Source organism: Salmo trutta, chromosome 27, assembly GCF_901001165.1.
Source record: "Salmo trutta chromosome 27, fSalTru1.1, whole genome shotgun sequence".
NCBI lineage: Eukaryota > Metazoa > Chordata > Actinopteri > Salmoniformes > Salmonidae > Salmo > Salmo trutta.
Window position 1 is genome coordinate 8,490,716 of NC_042983.1, and position 16,320 is coordinate 8,507,035.

A 16,320-nucleotide genomic window follows, 5' to 3' on the forward strand; every position below is an offset into this window, starting at 1 on the left:
AGAGTGTGCTCCAAATCTCAGCTCGTTACCTGTATAAAAGACACCTGTCCACAGAAGCAATCAATCAATCATTCCAAACTCTCCACCATGGCCAAGACCAAAGAGCTCTCCAAGGATGTCAGGGACAAGATTGTAGACCTACACAAGGCTGGAATGGGCTACAAGACCATCGCCAAGCAGCTTGGTGAGAAGGCGACAACAGTTGGTGTGATTATTCGCAAATGGAAGAAACACGAAAGAACTGTCAATCTCCCTCGGCCTGGCGCTCCATGCAAGATCTCAACGCAGAACTACACGGGAGGATCTTGTCAATGATCTCAAGGCAGCTGGGACCATAGTCACCAAGAAAACAATTGGTAACACACTACGCCGTGAAGGACTGAAATCCTGCAGCGCCCGCAAGGTCCCCCTGCTCAAGAAAGCACATATACATGCCCGTCTGAAGTTTGCCAATGAACATCTGAATGATTCAGAGGACAACTGGGTGAAAGTGTTGTGGTCAGATGAGGCCAAAATGGAGCTCTTTGGCATCAACTCAACTCGATGTGTTTGGAGGAGGAGGAATGCTGCCTATGACCCCAAGAACACCATCCCCACCGTCAAACATGGAGGTGGAAACATTATGCTTTGGGGGTGTTTTTCTGCTAAGGGGACAGGACAACTTCACCGCATCAAAGGGACGATGGACGGGGCCATGTACTGTCAAATCTTGGGTGAGAACCTCCTTCCCTCAGCCAGGGCATTGAAAATGGGTCGTGGATGGGTATTGCAGCATGACAATGACCCAAAACACACGGCCAAGGCAACAAAGGAGTGGCTCAAGAAGAAGCATATTAAGGTCCTGGAGTGGCCTAGCCAGTCTCCAGACCTTAATCCCATAGAAAATCTGTGGAGGGAGCTGAAGGTTCGAGTTGCCAAACGTCAGCCTCGAAACCTTAATGACTTGGAGAAGATCTGCAAAGAGGAGTGGGACAAAATCCCTCCTGAGATGTGTGCAAACCTGGTGGCCAACTACAAGAAACGTCTGACCTCTGTGATTGCCAACAAGGGTTTTGCCACCAAGTACTAAGTCATGTTTTGCAGAGGGGTCAAATACTTATCTCCCTCATTAAAATGCAAATCATTTTATAACATTTTTGACATGCCTTTTTCTGGATTTTTTTGTTGTTATTCTGTCTTTCACTGTTCAAATAAACCTACCATTAAAATTATAGACTGATCATTTCTTTGTCAGTGGGCAAACGTACAAAATCAGCAGGGGATCAAATACTTTTTTCCCCTCACTGTATCTATTCATTTACACAAAGATAACACGGTTGTTTTAAAGCTGTTATCACATTGAAGTAAATCATTTTTCAATACTTTTTTTTAAAGAGTTATTGAGTTAATGTAAACTCAAAGAAAACAAAAGTATCTAAAAACTGAAACTGTACCAGAAACACAGTTCACTTCCTGTAGAGTGGGAAACAAGACTAGCACCACCAGATATTACTCAACATCGCCACCACCACAGCATCCTGTAACTCTGGACTAGTGGGAGGGGTTCTGTCTTACCAAAGGGAACGGAACACCGCCACTACCTTGCTCTCCAACAAAGCTGATTGAATTGAGGAGCTAACTGAAGTGAAGAGGAAGTTGTTTGGAAGAGAAACTCTTGGAGGGCAGTTGAAGTACATAAAAATAACATCTTTATTGATATAACTAAGGCATTTTAGCCCTTTGCCTTCGCCGGGGTTTTACAGATATTCAAATGAGATCACTTACCAGTGATCTTGGCCTGGGTGGTGTCCAGGGGCCCGGTAGGGAACAGCAGCTCCCTGTGGTCTCCTCCGGAGAGGGGGCCGTATTTGATGCGGTAGTTGTCTACTTTAGCCTGGCTGTTCTTCCACTCCAGAGTGATGCTCTCGTCAGTCAGCTCTACCGCCTGCAGATCCCCCGGGGCATCCAGGTCTGGAACACATCCAGTCACAGATCAGTCGGAGTGGGAATGGTATGATCCTTATGTAAATACAGTACCATGTGTGGTCTAGACACCCAGTTGAGAACAGGCCGCCACTTCTTTTTTTTTACAGAATTTTGCAACCCTAGTGCTGTATGAAAGGCTTGTTCCAGGTTCCTTGGCTGCATCCCAAATGGAACTCTATTCCCTATATAGCAGGATTGGGGTTAATTCCACAAATTCAATTTTAATTCTATTCCATCCCTGTAAATTCCATTTAATTAAATTATTTGAATTCTGAGATAATTAAATTCCTCTCAATTCCAATGTTAGGTAATTCCAAGAATTCATTTCCCGATTCAATATTATCCGCAGAACTTCTACCAATTCAAATTCCAATTAAATTCCCTCAGGCTTTCAGGCTGATCTGTTCAGACAGCCTAGCTAAACTGGAAATATAGAAATACAAGTTGAAATGACTTAAACAAATCATGCAGTCAACTTTTGATACTGCATTAGTTATATTAACTGGGACATATACAAATATTGAATTCAATTCAATTCAATTACAAAGATTAAATGTTTTTACAATTCTAATACAAACAGTCTAATTACAATTAAATTCCAATTGTGTAAATTGACGATTGTTGAAATTCGAATTGAATTCAATATACATTCTCCACTTCATGAGTGAAATCAAGAATTTAATTGGAATTTCAAATTAAATTGGAATTAACCCCAACACTGCTATAGAGTGCAATACTTTTGACCAGAGCAGTAATGGGCCTTGATAAAAAAGTAGTGCACTGTAAAGGGAATAGGGTGCCAATTGGGACATTGCTCGTGTCTTACCTGTTAGGAAGTTCTCAGACACAGGCACACTAGTCATCTCTCCCCTCTTGGCCATGAGAGACACCTCATACTCTGTGTCAGGGTTCAGGCTGCCCAGGTGGTACTGTGTGTCGCTGGAGGACAGCTCCACTGTGTTCCTGTCTGAGGGGTTGTCGTTGGGCCCGTAGGTCACGCTCATCCCGTCCACCATGGCCACCGGCAGAAACCAGGTCACCAGCGCTGTGGTGTCCGTTACGTCACGCACATCCACCTCTCTGGGCGAATCGATCTCTGCAGAGAGAGGAGGCCAGAAAAGAGGGTGGGGTGAGTACAGGATGCTATATGAATACAGAGTGCTATTCCCTATATAGAGCACTACTTTTGACTAGAGCCCTATGGTACCTGGTCAAAGGTAATCCACTATATAGGGAATAGGGTGCTAAATAGGGTGAAAACTCTATTTTCTAGTATGCATCCATGCATGCGGTTGTTCATGTCAGTACACATCAAAACCTGGAGCATGAAAGGCACTTTCCCTACAGTGTGATGGAATTGATTTGTCACATTCAGCAACTTCAGGAAAGTCAAACCTTCTGCAAAAGGGAGATAAGACATGGAACCTGCATTGGAGCTTAACACAGATTTAACCCCCAATGAGAGTGGCTGTGTGCTTGAGCGCGTGTGTGTGCATGTGAGTGTGTGCGTGCGTGCATGTGTGCGGTTCCAGGGTTGCGATTGTCTCCTAAGTAGTGCCTCCGTCCCACACTCATACACACCATGGGGGGAGGGGAGGGGGAGAGTGAGGGGGGGATGGGATCACTCCATGCAATTAGACCCCCAGAATGCAAATCCCACTACAATATGTCAATGTGTGTTAATGGCAGACATAAAGAAGCCTTGAGTGACAGGGAGATATAGGGGACCCCAGCCCAGTGCTGCTGCTGCGTGTGTGTGTGTGTGTGTGTGTGTGTGTGTGTTGTGTGTGTGTGTGTGTGTGTGTGTGTGTGTGTGTGTGTGTGTGTGTGTGTGTGTGTGTGTGTGTGTGTGTGTGTGTGTGTGTGTGTGTGTGTGTGTGTGTGTGTGTGTGTGTGTGTGTGTGTGTAAATGCTAGTCCTATAGTGACAGTCAACGCGTTCATTTATAAACTACCCTCCGATCCTAAAGAGGAGGTCTATCAGAGGAGAAAGTCAGTCAGCTAATGTCTTCTCCTTGCCTTGCTCCGTTTACTCTGGCAAATCGGGGGTCGTTTTCAAACCATAAATAAGCAGAGAGAGTCTGACCTTGCTTTGGGATGGAGGTGAGGCAATAAAGGTTAGTAGAGAACCTTGTGAAGAACATTTTCTTCAGCATATTGAAATTGACTTATTCTGATTGGCTGTAACAGAACTCTCTGGGGCAGTGTCAAAAGCTCACACTCTGTTCAGATCCCATTTCAGTGCTGGAATGTTCCACAAAGCTTTAAAAAATATATATATAATAAAACACCATTCTCTATGACTACTAGTCTTGAATGTGTTGGTGGTGCAGTGTATTTTAACCTCCACTCGAGCCACCTAAAAATAGCTTGGCTGGTGAGAGGATTGGTGGGAACCAAGCTGGCAGGTGGAGTATAGTTTCAACCCTGAAACCTGTAGATATATTGATCCCAAACCCAGAGTACTTCTCACTGATACAAGCCATTAGCCTTGATAGCAGCACCCTGATGGATATATTATTTCCTCATAACTGTTAAACCTTCCAAGGGGGTAGTGATGGCTTTTTACTGCCTCTAGTAAATCAAGACGATGATATGAAAAGTAATGAGCTAATCACTCAATGTTGGAACTTCAGGATGCTTTGGACCGACTGTCCGACTGCATCCCAAATTGTACCCTGTCGCCTACATAGTGCACTACTAGTCCCATAGGACCCTGGTCAAAAGTAGCGCACTACATAGGAAATAAGGTGGCATTTAGGACATAGTCAGAGCTGCAGCAGAGGGGATATTCAAGAAATCTATTGGATCAAGGTGACAATGTGTTTCTGTGTGTAACTTTGACAGCTGAAAGCCGCTTCTGAGTCTCTCTGTATCACTGGAAATCATATTTAAAAATGTATGCAGGCGGTCAGAATGGCGTAAGAGGGGTTTATGGCTTATTCCCATGCAAATATGTCTTGAATACAAGGATTACAGTACACTTGATGCTGGCAGGTCCCTGTGTGAAGCTCTCCATATTTTGAATGAGTTATTTACCTGTAATTGTGTGTAGCCAGCATTGGCAGGCATGAAAAAAATTGAATTCTGAATGAATTCTGAACATTTAATTATTCTTCAGAGATAAGACATTCAAGCCTTGAGGCATTAAGTCAAAGACCTACTGTATATATGATTCTGTAAACCTTGGGTATCACAGTGCCACCAAGTGCATATACTTGGGGGGGGGGGGGGGGGGGGGGGGGTTCGTCCTATAAGCTACCATCTACCTCAGGCTCAACATTCAGGTACATTTCTCAAGTGAAAGTTATTTGCCTGGAGGAGTAATACACTCACTTGTGAAAACGTTCTTGCGTGCTGGGCGTCCGCTGGTGTTGTTCTTCACCACCTCCAGTTTGACCTCGTACTCCTGACCAGGTCCCAGCCCAGACTGCTCAAACATGGTGTCAGGGCTGCCCAGGGAGTTCAGAATTTCCCCGTTCTCCTCTTTCTGCCGACACCAAACAACACCAATCATTAAAATGATATGGCATGTTTCATAATGGCACAGTTCCCCAAGGGGATTAATAAAGTACCTATCTTTCTAGTGTATCAATCATTACCCACCTCAAAGGCAAGCTTAGGCTTTGGCAGCTTCCCAAAACAGCACCCTATTCACTTTACAGTGCGCTACTTTTGACCAGGGCCAATTGGGCTCAGGTGAAAAGTTATACACTATATAGGGAGTAGGGAGCCATTTGGGACAAACCCTTGGTGTGGGAATCGGTCAGCCACATCATACTCAGGGGTCCTGTCTGTGATGGTGGAACTATAGTAGGGTGTGTGGGGGGAACTGAACGTAGTTAACCGTGGCTTTCACGTCCTAGGACTATTTCTCATAGGCTCCTGAAAAGAAAAAAAGCTTCTAGAAACAATAATCATTATGTGCCTCATGGCTGCAGTACATGGCCATTAGAGCTGCCAATAGAAGCCTCGCAGAACATTTATTCACATTTAAACTTAGAGACTTAAAGAAAACAGTCTTTGAATACTGTCTCGGCTAAACTATTTTCCATGAAATACTAACCCTGTTTCACATAATCTCCCTCCCAAATGGCACCCTACACCCTATTCCCTATATAGTGCACTACTTTTGACCAGGACCCATAGACCTATAGGGCTCTGGTCAAAAGTAGTGCACTATATAGAGAACGATGTGCCATTTGGGACGTAGACACATAGCTAGGCCAATTACTGAAGCTTGGAGTGGGTGTCTGTCCTGTTATGGGGCGTATATGGTTTCTTCCACAGGGAAACAGGGATAATGATAGGCTGTGGGCTTCTGAAGATCTCAACCTCCTCCTTGTGGAATAGGTAGAGGGAGCTCCATTAACAACATGCAATGAACCATGGGAGACAGGAGAGGGGCGTGCTGCCCACTCACACTGTTTCTGAAGATGAGGGGTCTACTGTTCCTAACTCACAGTGTTTCTGAAGATGAGGCATCTACTGTTGTTAACCCACAGTGTTTCTGAAGATGATGGGTCTACTGTTGCTAACTCACAGTGTTTCTGAAGATGAGGCATCTACTGTTGCTAACTCACAGTGTTTCTGAAGATGAGGCATCTACTGTTGCTAACTCACAGTGTTTCTGAAGATGAGGCATCTACTGTCGCTAACTCACAGTGTTTCTGAAGATGAGGTTCCAGCCATCAAAGGGGATGTCCAAAGGGTCCCACTGAACCTCTACTGCAGTCTCCTTCACTGATGTGAACTTGAGTCCCTCAGGCTCAGGGAGATCTAAGGGGATGAGACAGACAAATAAGACCATATTTGATGTTCTGTTTACTTAACCCTCAGGACACCCAGCACATGGCTACATCTCAAATGGCACCCTATTCCCTATACAGTACACTGATTAGACCAGAGCCAGCCCTATGGGCGCTGGTCAAGGTAGTCTACTATAAGGAATAGGGCGCCATTGAGACGCAGACATGGACTCACGGCCAGCTGGTTCCAATGACGGGTAGATTAAGGGCAACATTGAAAAACTACACCATCCCAGGTACAAATTAGTGATTTAATGAAATTACATTGGCAACAGATTTTCGCATAAGCCCTGCAATCAATTTGTTGATATTTAAAGTTACATTGGATTTTTATTGACTGCCCTTAATGAATGGCACTTTTGCATTACCCCATAGCAGTCAGGCATCAAAGGTTAAGGTTGTACGGTGTCCATATTAGGACAGTCTCAGTCAGACTAGTCAGCCTTATCATGAGTGACTGCTGAGACAGAGAACGTCCGAATGTGGGCACCGTAGAGGTGTCTTTTGAATTTTCCCCAAGGTACAGATCTAGGAACGACTGCCCCTCCCCAAATCCTAACCTTAACCATTAGTGGGGAAAATGCTAAACTGACCTAAGGTCAGCATCTTGGGTCAAAGTTACGCTACTCCTGACTTACGTGTTGCCACTCTGGCACTGACAGGGACACTCCTCTTGTTGTTGAGGACAGCGAAGACACTGATCAGGTACTCCACACCAGGCTCCAGCTCACTGATGGTGGCAGTCTTCTTGTCCCCAGGCACACGCATGTCCAGCTCCAGGCCTCCAAGGGCGGTTGGCACATAGGTGACCAGGTACTCTGACACCTGCATCTCGTTAACCCAGGAGAGGTCGACTGTCTCCGGGGTGACCTCTAGCACTGTCAGGTCCTTGGGTGGAGACACTGGAGAGACAAAAAACCACAACATGTTAGGGGACATATTCATCTTTTTAGAAGTGATAATTGGTTTTTGTTGTTTATATCATGGAAGCAGGGAAATTAAAATGTCAAGATAGGCTAAGTGAAGCATTTTTTTGTATGAAAATTACAGCAACACAACTACAGTTCAATGGAGGGTGGGTTTCAACAGTATAATTTGACATTTTTCTCTGGTCTGAGTTATTTTAATGACCTAACTTCAACCAAATCATCAATTCTCCATGATGAAGCCAATAGCCTTGGAAAACTTCAACCCATGTGTCATCATTCCACAACCACATTAAACTGCAATATTATTCATTTAAAGCAATATAAACAATGTTGTGAGGTCAGACACGTCAGCATTTCAATGAATGTCATCATGTGGAAATGTTCCTTAAAAATATCAGCCATTTCCCCTGTGGTCCCGTGTGGCTCAGTTGGTAGAGCATGGTGTTTGCAACGCCAGGGTTGTGGGTTTGATTCCCACGGGGGACTAGTACGAAATGTAAAAAAAATACAAATAAATGTATGCATTCACTAGTGTAAGTCACTCTGGATAAGAGTGTCTGCTAAATGACTAAAATGTTACATAAACAAATGACATCACAACAAACAATACTCTCATCAACCAAAGGATCTCTCTTTCTCCTATATAGTGCACTACTATGTACCAGAGCCCTATTGGCCCTGGTCAAGTATAGTCAGTGGTGGGAAAAGTATCCAATTGTCATACTTGAGTAAAAGTAAGGATTCCTTAACAGAAAATGACTCAAGTGAAAGTCACCCAGTAAAATACTACTTGAGTAAAAGTATTTGATTTTAAATATACTTAAGTATCAAAAGTAAATGTCATTTCAATAATATACTTAAGTATCAAAAGTAAAAGTATAAATCATTTCATATTCCTTATGTATGGCAAACCAGACGGCACGATAAAAAAAAAAAGATTTACGGATAGTTGGGCACACTTCAACACTCAGACATAATTTACAAATTAAGCATTTGTGTTTAGTGAGTCCGCCAAATCAGAGGCAGTAGGGATGACCATGGATGTTCTCTTAATAAGTGTGTGAATTTGACCATTTTCCTGTCCTGTTAAGCATTCAAAATGTAATGAGTATTTTTGGGTGTCAGGGAAAATGTATGGAGTTATGTAGTGGAGTAAAAGAAAAAGTTGTCAAAAATATAAATAGTAAAGTGAAGTGCAGATACCCCAAAAAAACTACTTAAGCAGTACTTTAAAATATTTTTGCTTAAGTATTTTACACCCCTGAACATAGTGCACTATAAAGGGAATAGGGTGCCATTTGGGACGCATCCTGTGTCTCTTACCCTCAGAGCAGTCTTCTCCGATGAAGCCCTCGTTACACAGACACACTCCGTTCATACATTTCCCCTGGTCCTCGCAGTCTCCTGGACAGGTCAGCAGAGAACAGTCCAGGCCCTGGAACCCCTCGAAGCACACACACTTCCCATCCACGCAGTAACCCCTCTCCAGGCAGTTATTGGGACACGTCTTCTCATTGCAGTCCTCCCCGGCAAAGCCCTGGTTGCACACACACTGGCCATTGACACAGTGGCCACGGTTCAGACAGTTGTTGGGACAAGTCAGCTCGCTGCATTCTTTGCCTGTGAAGCCCACAAAGCACACACACTTGCCGTCAACACACTCGCCGTGTCCCAGGCAGTCTTTGGGGCAGGTCTTGATGCTGCAGTCATCCCCCGTGAAGCCTTTACTGCACACACACTGTCCGTTCACACAGCTCCCTTGGTTCAGACACTTCATAGGACAGGAGATTTCAGAGCAGTCCTCGCCCTCGAATCCTGCATTGCAGACACACTCTCCATTGACACACTGGCCTCTGTTGCTGCAGTTGTCTGGGCAGGACAAAATGGAACAGTCCACTCCCTCGAAGCCTGGGTCGCAGATGCACCTCCCGTTGAAACAGTGGCCTCTCTCAGTACAATCATTGGGGCAGGTGAGCTTGGAGCAGTCTTCCCCGCTGTAGCCAGAGTGACACACACACTGGCCATTGACGCACACCCCGCGGTTGTTACAGTTGCTGGGGCAGATAGGCTCTCCACAGTCCACTCCGGTAAAGCCCTCCTCGCAGAAGCAGGTTCCGTTGACGCAGCGGCCGCGGTCGTAGCAGTCGTTGGGACAGATGAGCTCGGAGCAGTCGTAGCCCGTCCACGGATCGTCACACACACACTCATCGTCCACGCAGCGGCCTCGCCCCAGGCAGTTGTTCAGGCAGTTGGTCTGGGAGCAGTCGTTCCCTGTGAAGCCTTCCTCACAGATACACATGGCGTCGATGCACTCCCCGTTGTCCCCACAGTCCACCTGACACAGCTCCATGCTGCAGTCATCTCCATCGAAGCCCTCGAAGCAGACACACTTGCCGTCGATGCAGCGCCCCTGGTCCTGGCAGAAGTTGGGGCACTCAGGCTCGGTGCAGTTGGGTCCCTTCCAGCCGGGCTCACACACACAGCTGCAGGTCTCAGTGCTGAAGTTACCACGGCCGTTACAGTAAGGCTTGGTGGCCACCTCGCCTGAGGAAACATGGAGGGAGCAACACAAAATTCAATTTAGGTGATTATAATAGTAAAAGTTCGATCACAAATATTATGCAAAAAGACAAAGACAAGTCTGAATAGGGGTTATTGATCTTTAGAAGAATTAAGACCAATCTAAAAATGTTATCTAAGTCGAAACTACAACTAACTGCCCCGAGAGCAGCGTTTCCAAATCCTGGTCCTTTTGTTTTTGTCACAGCTCTAACATACCTTATTCAATTAATCAACTCATTATCAAAACCTTTCGTTGAATCAGGTGTGTCAGGACCCGGATTGGGAAACACTGGCCTAGAGTGTCTGTAGACCAACTGTACTATACTGTACCTGTAATCTGAGCTCCACAGCAGCTGGTTCCACTGCCACACTGTTCTCTGAGGCTGGACAGCTCAGACTCCAGCATCTCCAACCTGCTCAGGATGTCCTTCATGTCATGCATGTGGTTGTCACAGCCGCACGCCTGCTTGGGAATGTTGATGCGGTGGGTGAACACGATCTGGTTCTCCCCGTCCACCGTGTGCTCCAGGTGCTCTGTGGTCTGCATGTCCGACTGGACTGGACTTCCTTTGGGCTTGATCTCGGTTCCTCCGGGGCTCTCCACATCTACGGAACACAGGGAGCTGGAGGGGACATTGATGTTGTAGATGTGGTTGAAGACCACTGGCTGGTCAGGGTGGGGCAGGGTCATGTTCTCAGAGGGGTCTCTCAGGGTCTCTCTGCGGTGGCGGATGATCTTCTTGACCAGGCCGGCGCTGGAGAGCTGGAGCAACACGGTCACGGTCACACAGCCTAGGAGCAGGCCTTTCATCACCATGATGGCCAGGTCCTGTCAAGTCCTGCTGGGAGAGCTTGTGATCTGTCAGGAGAATGGAGTCGTTCTATCTGGGAGATGGCGAAGACGCCCTTGTGTCCTAGAATCAAAGAAAAAGAGAAAGCACAGTGTGAATCGAAGCAGAAGGTTCAGATAAACTGTATGTAAGAGAGAGTAGGGAAAATAACAGGAGAGAGATTGTAGAACAGTAGCTACTTTATCTATTTATAAAATATTGAATGCACAATCTCAACCCACTCTCAATTCTCAAGTTATGCAACTCATTGTTCATCTTGACATTTCTGGTTTGCCCTTACTAGCCAGTATGGATCCGACTGTGACCAACACACAACAGCCTGATTCACTTCAGACCATGTGGCTACAGTGAAATGTCAAAGTATCCTACTAAAAGCAATTAACATTCCACAGTCTCATTTAACAAAATACCTCCTCCAATACATGATCCTGTTGCTGCCTGTCTGCCTGTCTGCCTGCCCTGCCTTTCTGCCTAGTTGTCTCCTTGCCTGCCTGCACCCCATCTCAACCCCCCTGCTCACAGCGGAGGAGACAGACATTTTCTCTGAGGACCAACACTGCAGGGGCAATTACTGCAGGGGTGGCGAGTTGTGACCTTGAGTGCTGCGGGATTTTATTCTCTGTCCGGGTTTCTCATGACAGGCTGCCATGAACAGCAGGCAACACCTGCATGTGGGGAGTCAGGAAAATGGAACTAACCTTCTCCCTCCCCTTCCCGACGCCCCAGACCACAACCCAAGCTGACAGATTAAAACCGGTGAGGGGGAGACCATCTGCAGGGTTCCGGCGAGCCCTGCAGCGCACCGCGCGGGGTTGGCCCGGGTGTTCAGGGCTGCATCCCGAAATGGCACCCTATTCCCTTTATAGTGCACTACTTTTGAGTAGGGGTTGAAAGTTTTGCACTGTAAAGGGAATAGGGTGCCATTTGGGATGCTCTCCAGACGAACATTCAGTTCAATTTGGTAACATGATTCTTTCCACACCAGAAGTTACTGGGCTGTTTCTCTAGGCTCCCGAGACATGTTGTTTCTTTTAAGTGTAACGGTCTGCTGGAAAATGTGCTGAGATTGAGTTATGGTTTGGAGACTGGCAGTAAAACCTTGTGGTCTGTCCTTTGAACTTGTTGTTACATAAAGAATCCATGTTAGTGATCATATGCCCCTCTGTGGGCAACAAAGCTTGAACGTGGAGCATACATGACATGTTCTTTATCAACACAAGAACAAATCTTGGCATATGGAAGGGGTGTGTAAAGACAATGCTGAACAAGCAGGAATTAAGTAACTATTAAGTAACTTTCTGTAAGTAAAGCGTGACATACAATTCAACACGTTTTTTTACCTTCTCATTATTGGTCAGTATAAGGGAGAGGGTAAATAGACATTTGACAATGGATTTTCTGCCTTTGTTAAACTCTTCTGCACTTTGTCAAAATGCTGACACCATCTATTTGGTGTTTCTCACCTTCAGTAAGAACAGATACACAGGTTGCTCTAAAAGTAGGATTGCTTTCAGCAGTCAAAATAAAATGTTCTCCATATGTTCCAAAAAGAGACAATTGTTGCGACTCAACACCAATTCAACATTAACTAGACATGAGCCCCTAGACATGTTCCGTACGGGTACGTCCCAAAGGGCACCCTATTCCCTATATAGTGCACTCCTTCTGACCTGGTCTAAAGTAGTGCACTGTATAGGGATTAGGGTGCCCTTTGGGACTCAGCCATGGATATATAATGGAGGGAGTTCCATTATCGTGGGGTGATGAAAAGGGGGTTACGCCTTGCCGCAGACAGACTAGGTCAGAGTGGCACAGAATATACTAACGGTGTGCAGCGAGTCATAAATCTTCTCCACATACAGAGAGCGGGAGTCTGACAGCCAGGACAGCCACTGGCACAGGGAGGTCATGAGCAGCAGCTCCTGTGATGTGAGGAGCCTCTGCTCTGCTGCTCTCTGCTCAGTCTCCTGAACCTGCGCTGACGTGTGATTAGGCTGTCTGACAGATGAGCTCCAGTCCCAGGGATAGAGCGAATGGGATCCCACGGCTGATCTCAGCTTCAGCAGCCAGCCCCTGATTAGACAGACAGGGATGAGTGCCTCCGTGATGGACGCACAGTAAGAGCACTAATGTAGCCTGCTGATGGGAGCGCTGAGAAAAAGCTAACCCCCACCTCACAGGCATACATGCAGGCATCACGCACACACACACACACACACACACACACACACACACACACACACACACACACACACACACACACACACACACACACACACACACACACACACACACACACACACACACACACTTGCTCCGCTGTGCTTGAGCATCGCAAACCAGGGATTAAATCAACAAAATAGCCAGAAAATTGCTTTGAGTTGCTGCTAGGGTTTTAGTTCTGGGCGGATGGTTGGCTTTCTCACTTTGGAGGCTGGCTGGCTTCTCTCCACATGGAACACTTAGGGAACCAACCCTCTCTGAGAGAGCAAACTAGTCTTTGTGTGAGGCATTATTTAGCAAATCTGTGGCTTTGGCTAAATAAGTGGAAAGGAACCAAACTTGTATTTCTCAAATATCTATAGACAGTAGTTTAATAGATCAACTACTTGCAACCATAATTTGATATGCTGCAAAGGTTATTATTAGATGATCATTTAAATACACCAGACAGTTGTAGCCTTTTTTTCCACCATGGGAACAGAGAAAACAGCCTCCCCACCTGGACTTCCGTCAGCAGATCCCTGTGGCCACGGCACTATGCTAATGCCGCTGGTCGCTGGCACACTCACTCGGACTTGACACAATTTGACTGCTGCTACTTTCTAATTCTCTCACTTTTATTTTACTCTATTGTTAGCTTCTCAGACCGCAACAAAGCCAGTTGGCTGCTATGTGGCCAATGTGTGGGGGATTTTACCAGGGGAACAAGAACCTGCTGGCTGGCACACATATTTAGTGCAAGTGATCTAAATTAGCCCAGTATTGTAAGAGTGCTGCTGAGCCGGCAACACTTCAGTTTTATACCCACCGCACACAGAGGATCGCTGGGAATGGTTTCAAACAAAGTTCCTTCTTCAAAAGCTTCTCATTCAAAACCAATTCTAATTTAAAACTTTGCTTTTATTGACCATTCATCTGAGGCAACAATAATGCCTGTTATAGATTATAGAACAAGGTTTTCCCCCAACAAACATATGCAAAAGTTTGGATTGGTTAGATAAATGAATGAGATACAGTAAATCTCAAAACAATGAAGTCAGCATTGGTCTCTGATCATACAGTATTGATGATGGGGATTCCAGTTCTAAGAAATAGTGTAAAATGTGATAGCGCTAACTAAATTCACATGATTTTGATTGATCAAATCAGGATGATCCTGCACAAATCTACATTACAAGAATCTAGAAATCCATATCAAACTGATGAACGGTTTTACCATGTGGGTGTGAATACAATAAGCATGCTTCTTCATGTTGTATGGAAAAGAAGAGACTGTGTGAGACAGAATTGAGACCCTGCAGAGATTAAAGCCTTCTCTGTTTGTAAAGTGGTGTCATTTCCTCTATATAAACCACGTTTCCATCCACAGTTTTCATGCGAGTAGAATCATACCGTATAAAAAGAAATCACGACAGCTGTGATGGAAACGGGCAGGTTCGGTACATCTCCTTCCCATACTGTACCTTCCTGACTTTCTCATTAGTGTAATGTAAAAACCATGGCACTGTGTTATCCAACTCCAAACAATGCAAGCAAAGATCCCCCCCTTTACCATTACAGTACCTAACGTTCTTTCTGTCTCTGATAAATACTCCTTTCGTCTCTCCGCTGTGTGTTGCATTTGGAGTCTTGGAGGATCTTAATCCGTCAGTAAATCAAGTGAATGCACTTATTTAACACAAAGCAGAAGGAAGAGGATCAGGGTGGAACATAGGGAGTTAGCAAGAGGGAAAACCAGGACACTTCTACAGCCCATTGAAATCCGTATAAGCTACAGTGGTGTATACCAATATTTGATTTCATTCCAAATGGCACTCTATTCCCTTTATAGTGCACTACTTTTGACCAGGGCCTCAGGTCAAAAGAAGTGCACTATATAGGGAATAGGCTCAAGTTTTGACTTGTGTTAAGATTAGCGCTGTAAATGTTCAATCGCTTAGCATCGCTGCTACGATTTCTCACGTTTACCTCTAGTTTCAGGGGAAATAAAGATTTCCTTTGAAATATTTTGTCAATGATTGTTTTTCCAGTGGTACCATGTCTTTTTTTCTTTCCTTCTCCCATCTTTCAGACTCTCAAGGCCGGCCCTAGCCTTTTGGGGGCCCTAGGCGAGATTTGGTTGGGAGCCCCCCTCCATTTTGCCATGGGACGGACATAACATTTAGCAATTTTATAACTAATTTCATGCAATTCTACTCTCGCTTTGCCATGGGGCAGAGAGAAAGTAAGTTGAGACCCTGACTGAGTTCCAAAAAATATATATCCTATGTCGTATATGCCCAGGGCCGGCCCTGCAGACACTGGAAGTTTTGAATTCAATTGGTTCTGGAGGAGCACTTCGAGATTGATGAGAGGGAGCTTTCAGCCGGTCAAGGATTTCAGAAGTCATATGCAGAAGCCAGGATTTCTTTCAAACTCAGCCCAGCCTGGCCCCCATGCTGACAAACTTAATCATCACTGTAGTCTACCTTTACTAATACCAACTGTGCCATATGGTGCAGCCAAGATAAATCACTAGAAAACACCATTGTTCACCATGCACAGTGCAGGCTGTCACTGTGTAGCCCGTTTAGTGAAAAATGCTGACTATCGATAGAGCAGGAAGGAAGACAACCATCATTCTGCACAGCATGCACGTGTTTTATGACTTAAATGCAAGCTAATACAGATCATGATAGTTTGCTAATGATAAGTAGAAGATATGCCTGCGGGGTGGAGTATAAGGGAAGCATTCGCATGGCTGGAGCGTACTACTGTCTAGTATCAGTAAGATAAACTCCACAACAAACAAACTGAATATTGAAGCAGATTGCCCCACTTGATGTGTAAAAACTGTAAATATTCAATGACTTCTTCAACCGACCAACTCCCCAGACTGTACATCCCCAGTATGTTAAACAGGGGAATGTGGAAAAGCATGCTTTTCTTTTCATTTCTGTAGAAATCATCAAGCTTGCCTAGTTTTGTAGGTCACCCATGACAA

At 45.2% G+C, this 16,320-nt stretch overlaps 1 protein-coding gene across 4 annotated transcripts in view; it reads right to left on the minus strand.

The window, feature by feature from the left end:
- The window catches only part of tncb (tenascin Cb), a 108,919-nt gene that overhangs the window by 24,491 nt on the left and 68,108 nt on the right, over nt 1-16,320 (minus strand). For all 4 annotated transcript variants that reach the window (XM_029716532.1, XM_029716534.1, XM_029716533.1 and 1 more), the window contains exons 2-8: nt 10,594-11,177; nt 9,025-10,245; nt 7,411-7,674; nt 6,628-6,743; nt 5,301-5,454; nt 2,792-3,061; nt 1,765-1,950 (exon numbers count right to left, since the gene is read on the minus strand). In XM_029716532.1, the coding sequence (XP_029572392.1) occupies nt 1,765-1,950; nt 2,792-3,061; nt 5,301-5,454; nt 6,628-6,743; nt 7,411-7,674; nt 9,025-10,245; nt 10,594-11,080 (2,698 nt within the window). In that variant the 5' untranslated portion in view covers nt 11,081-11,177. The remainder of the gene's footprint in view (nt 1-1,764; nt 1,951-2,791; nt 3,062-5,300; nt 5,455-6,627; nt 6,744-7,410; nt 7,675-9,024; nt 10,246-10,593; nt 11,178-16,320) is intronic.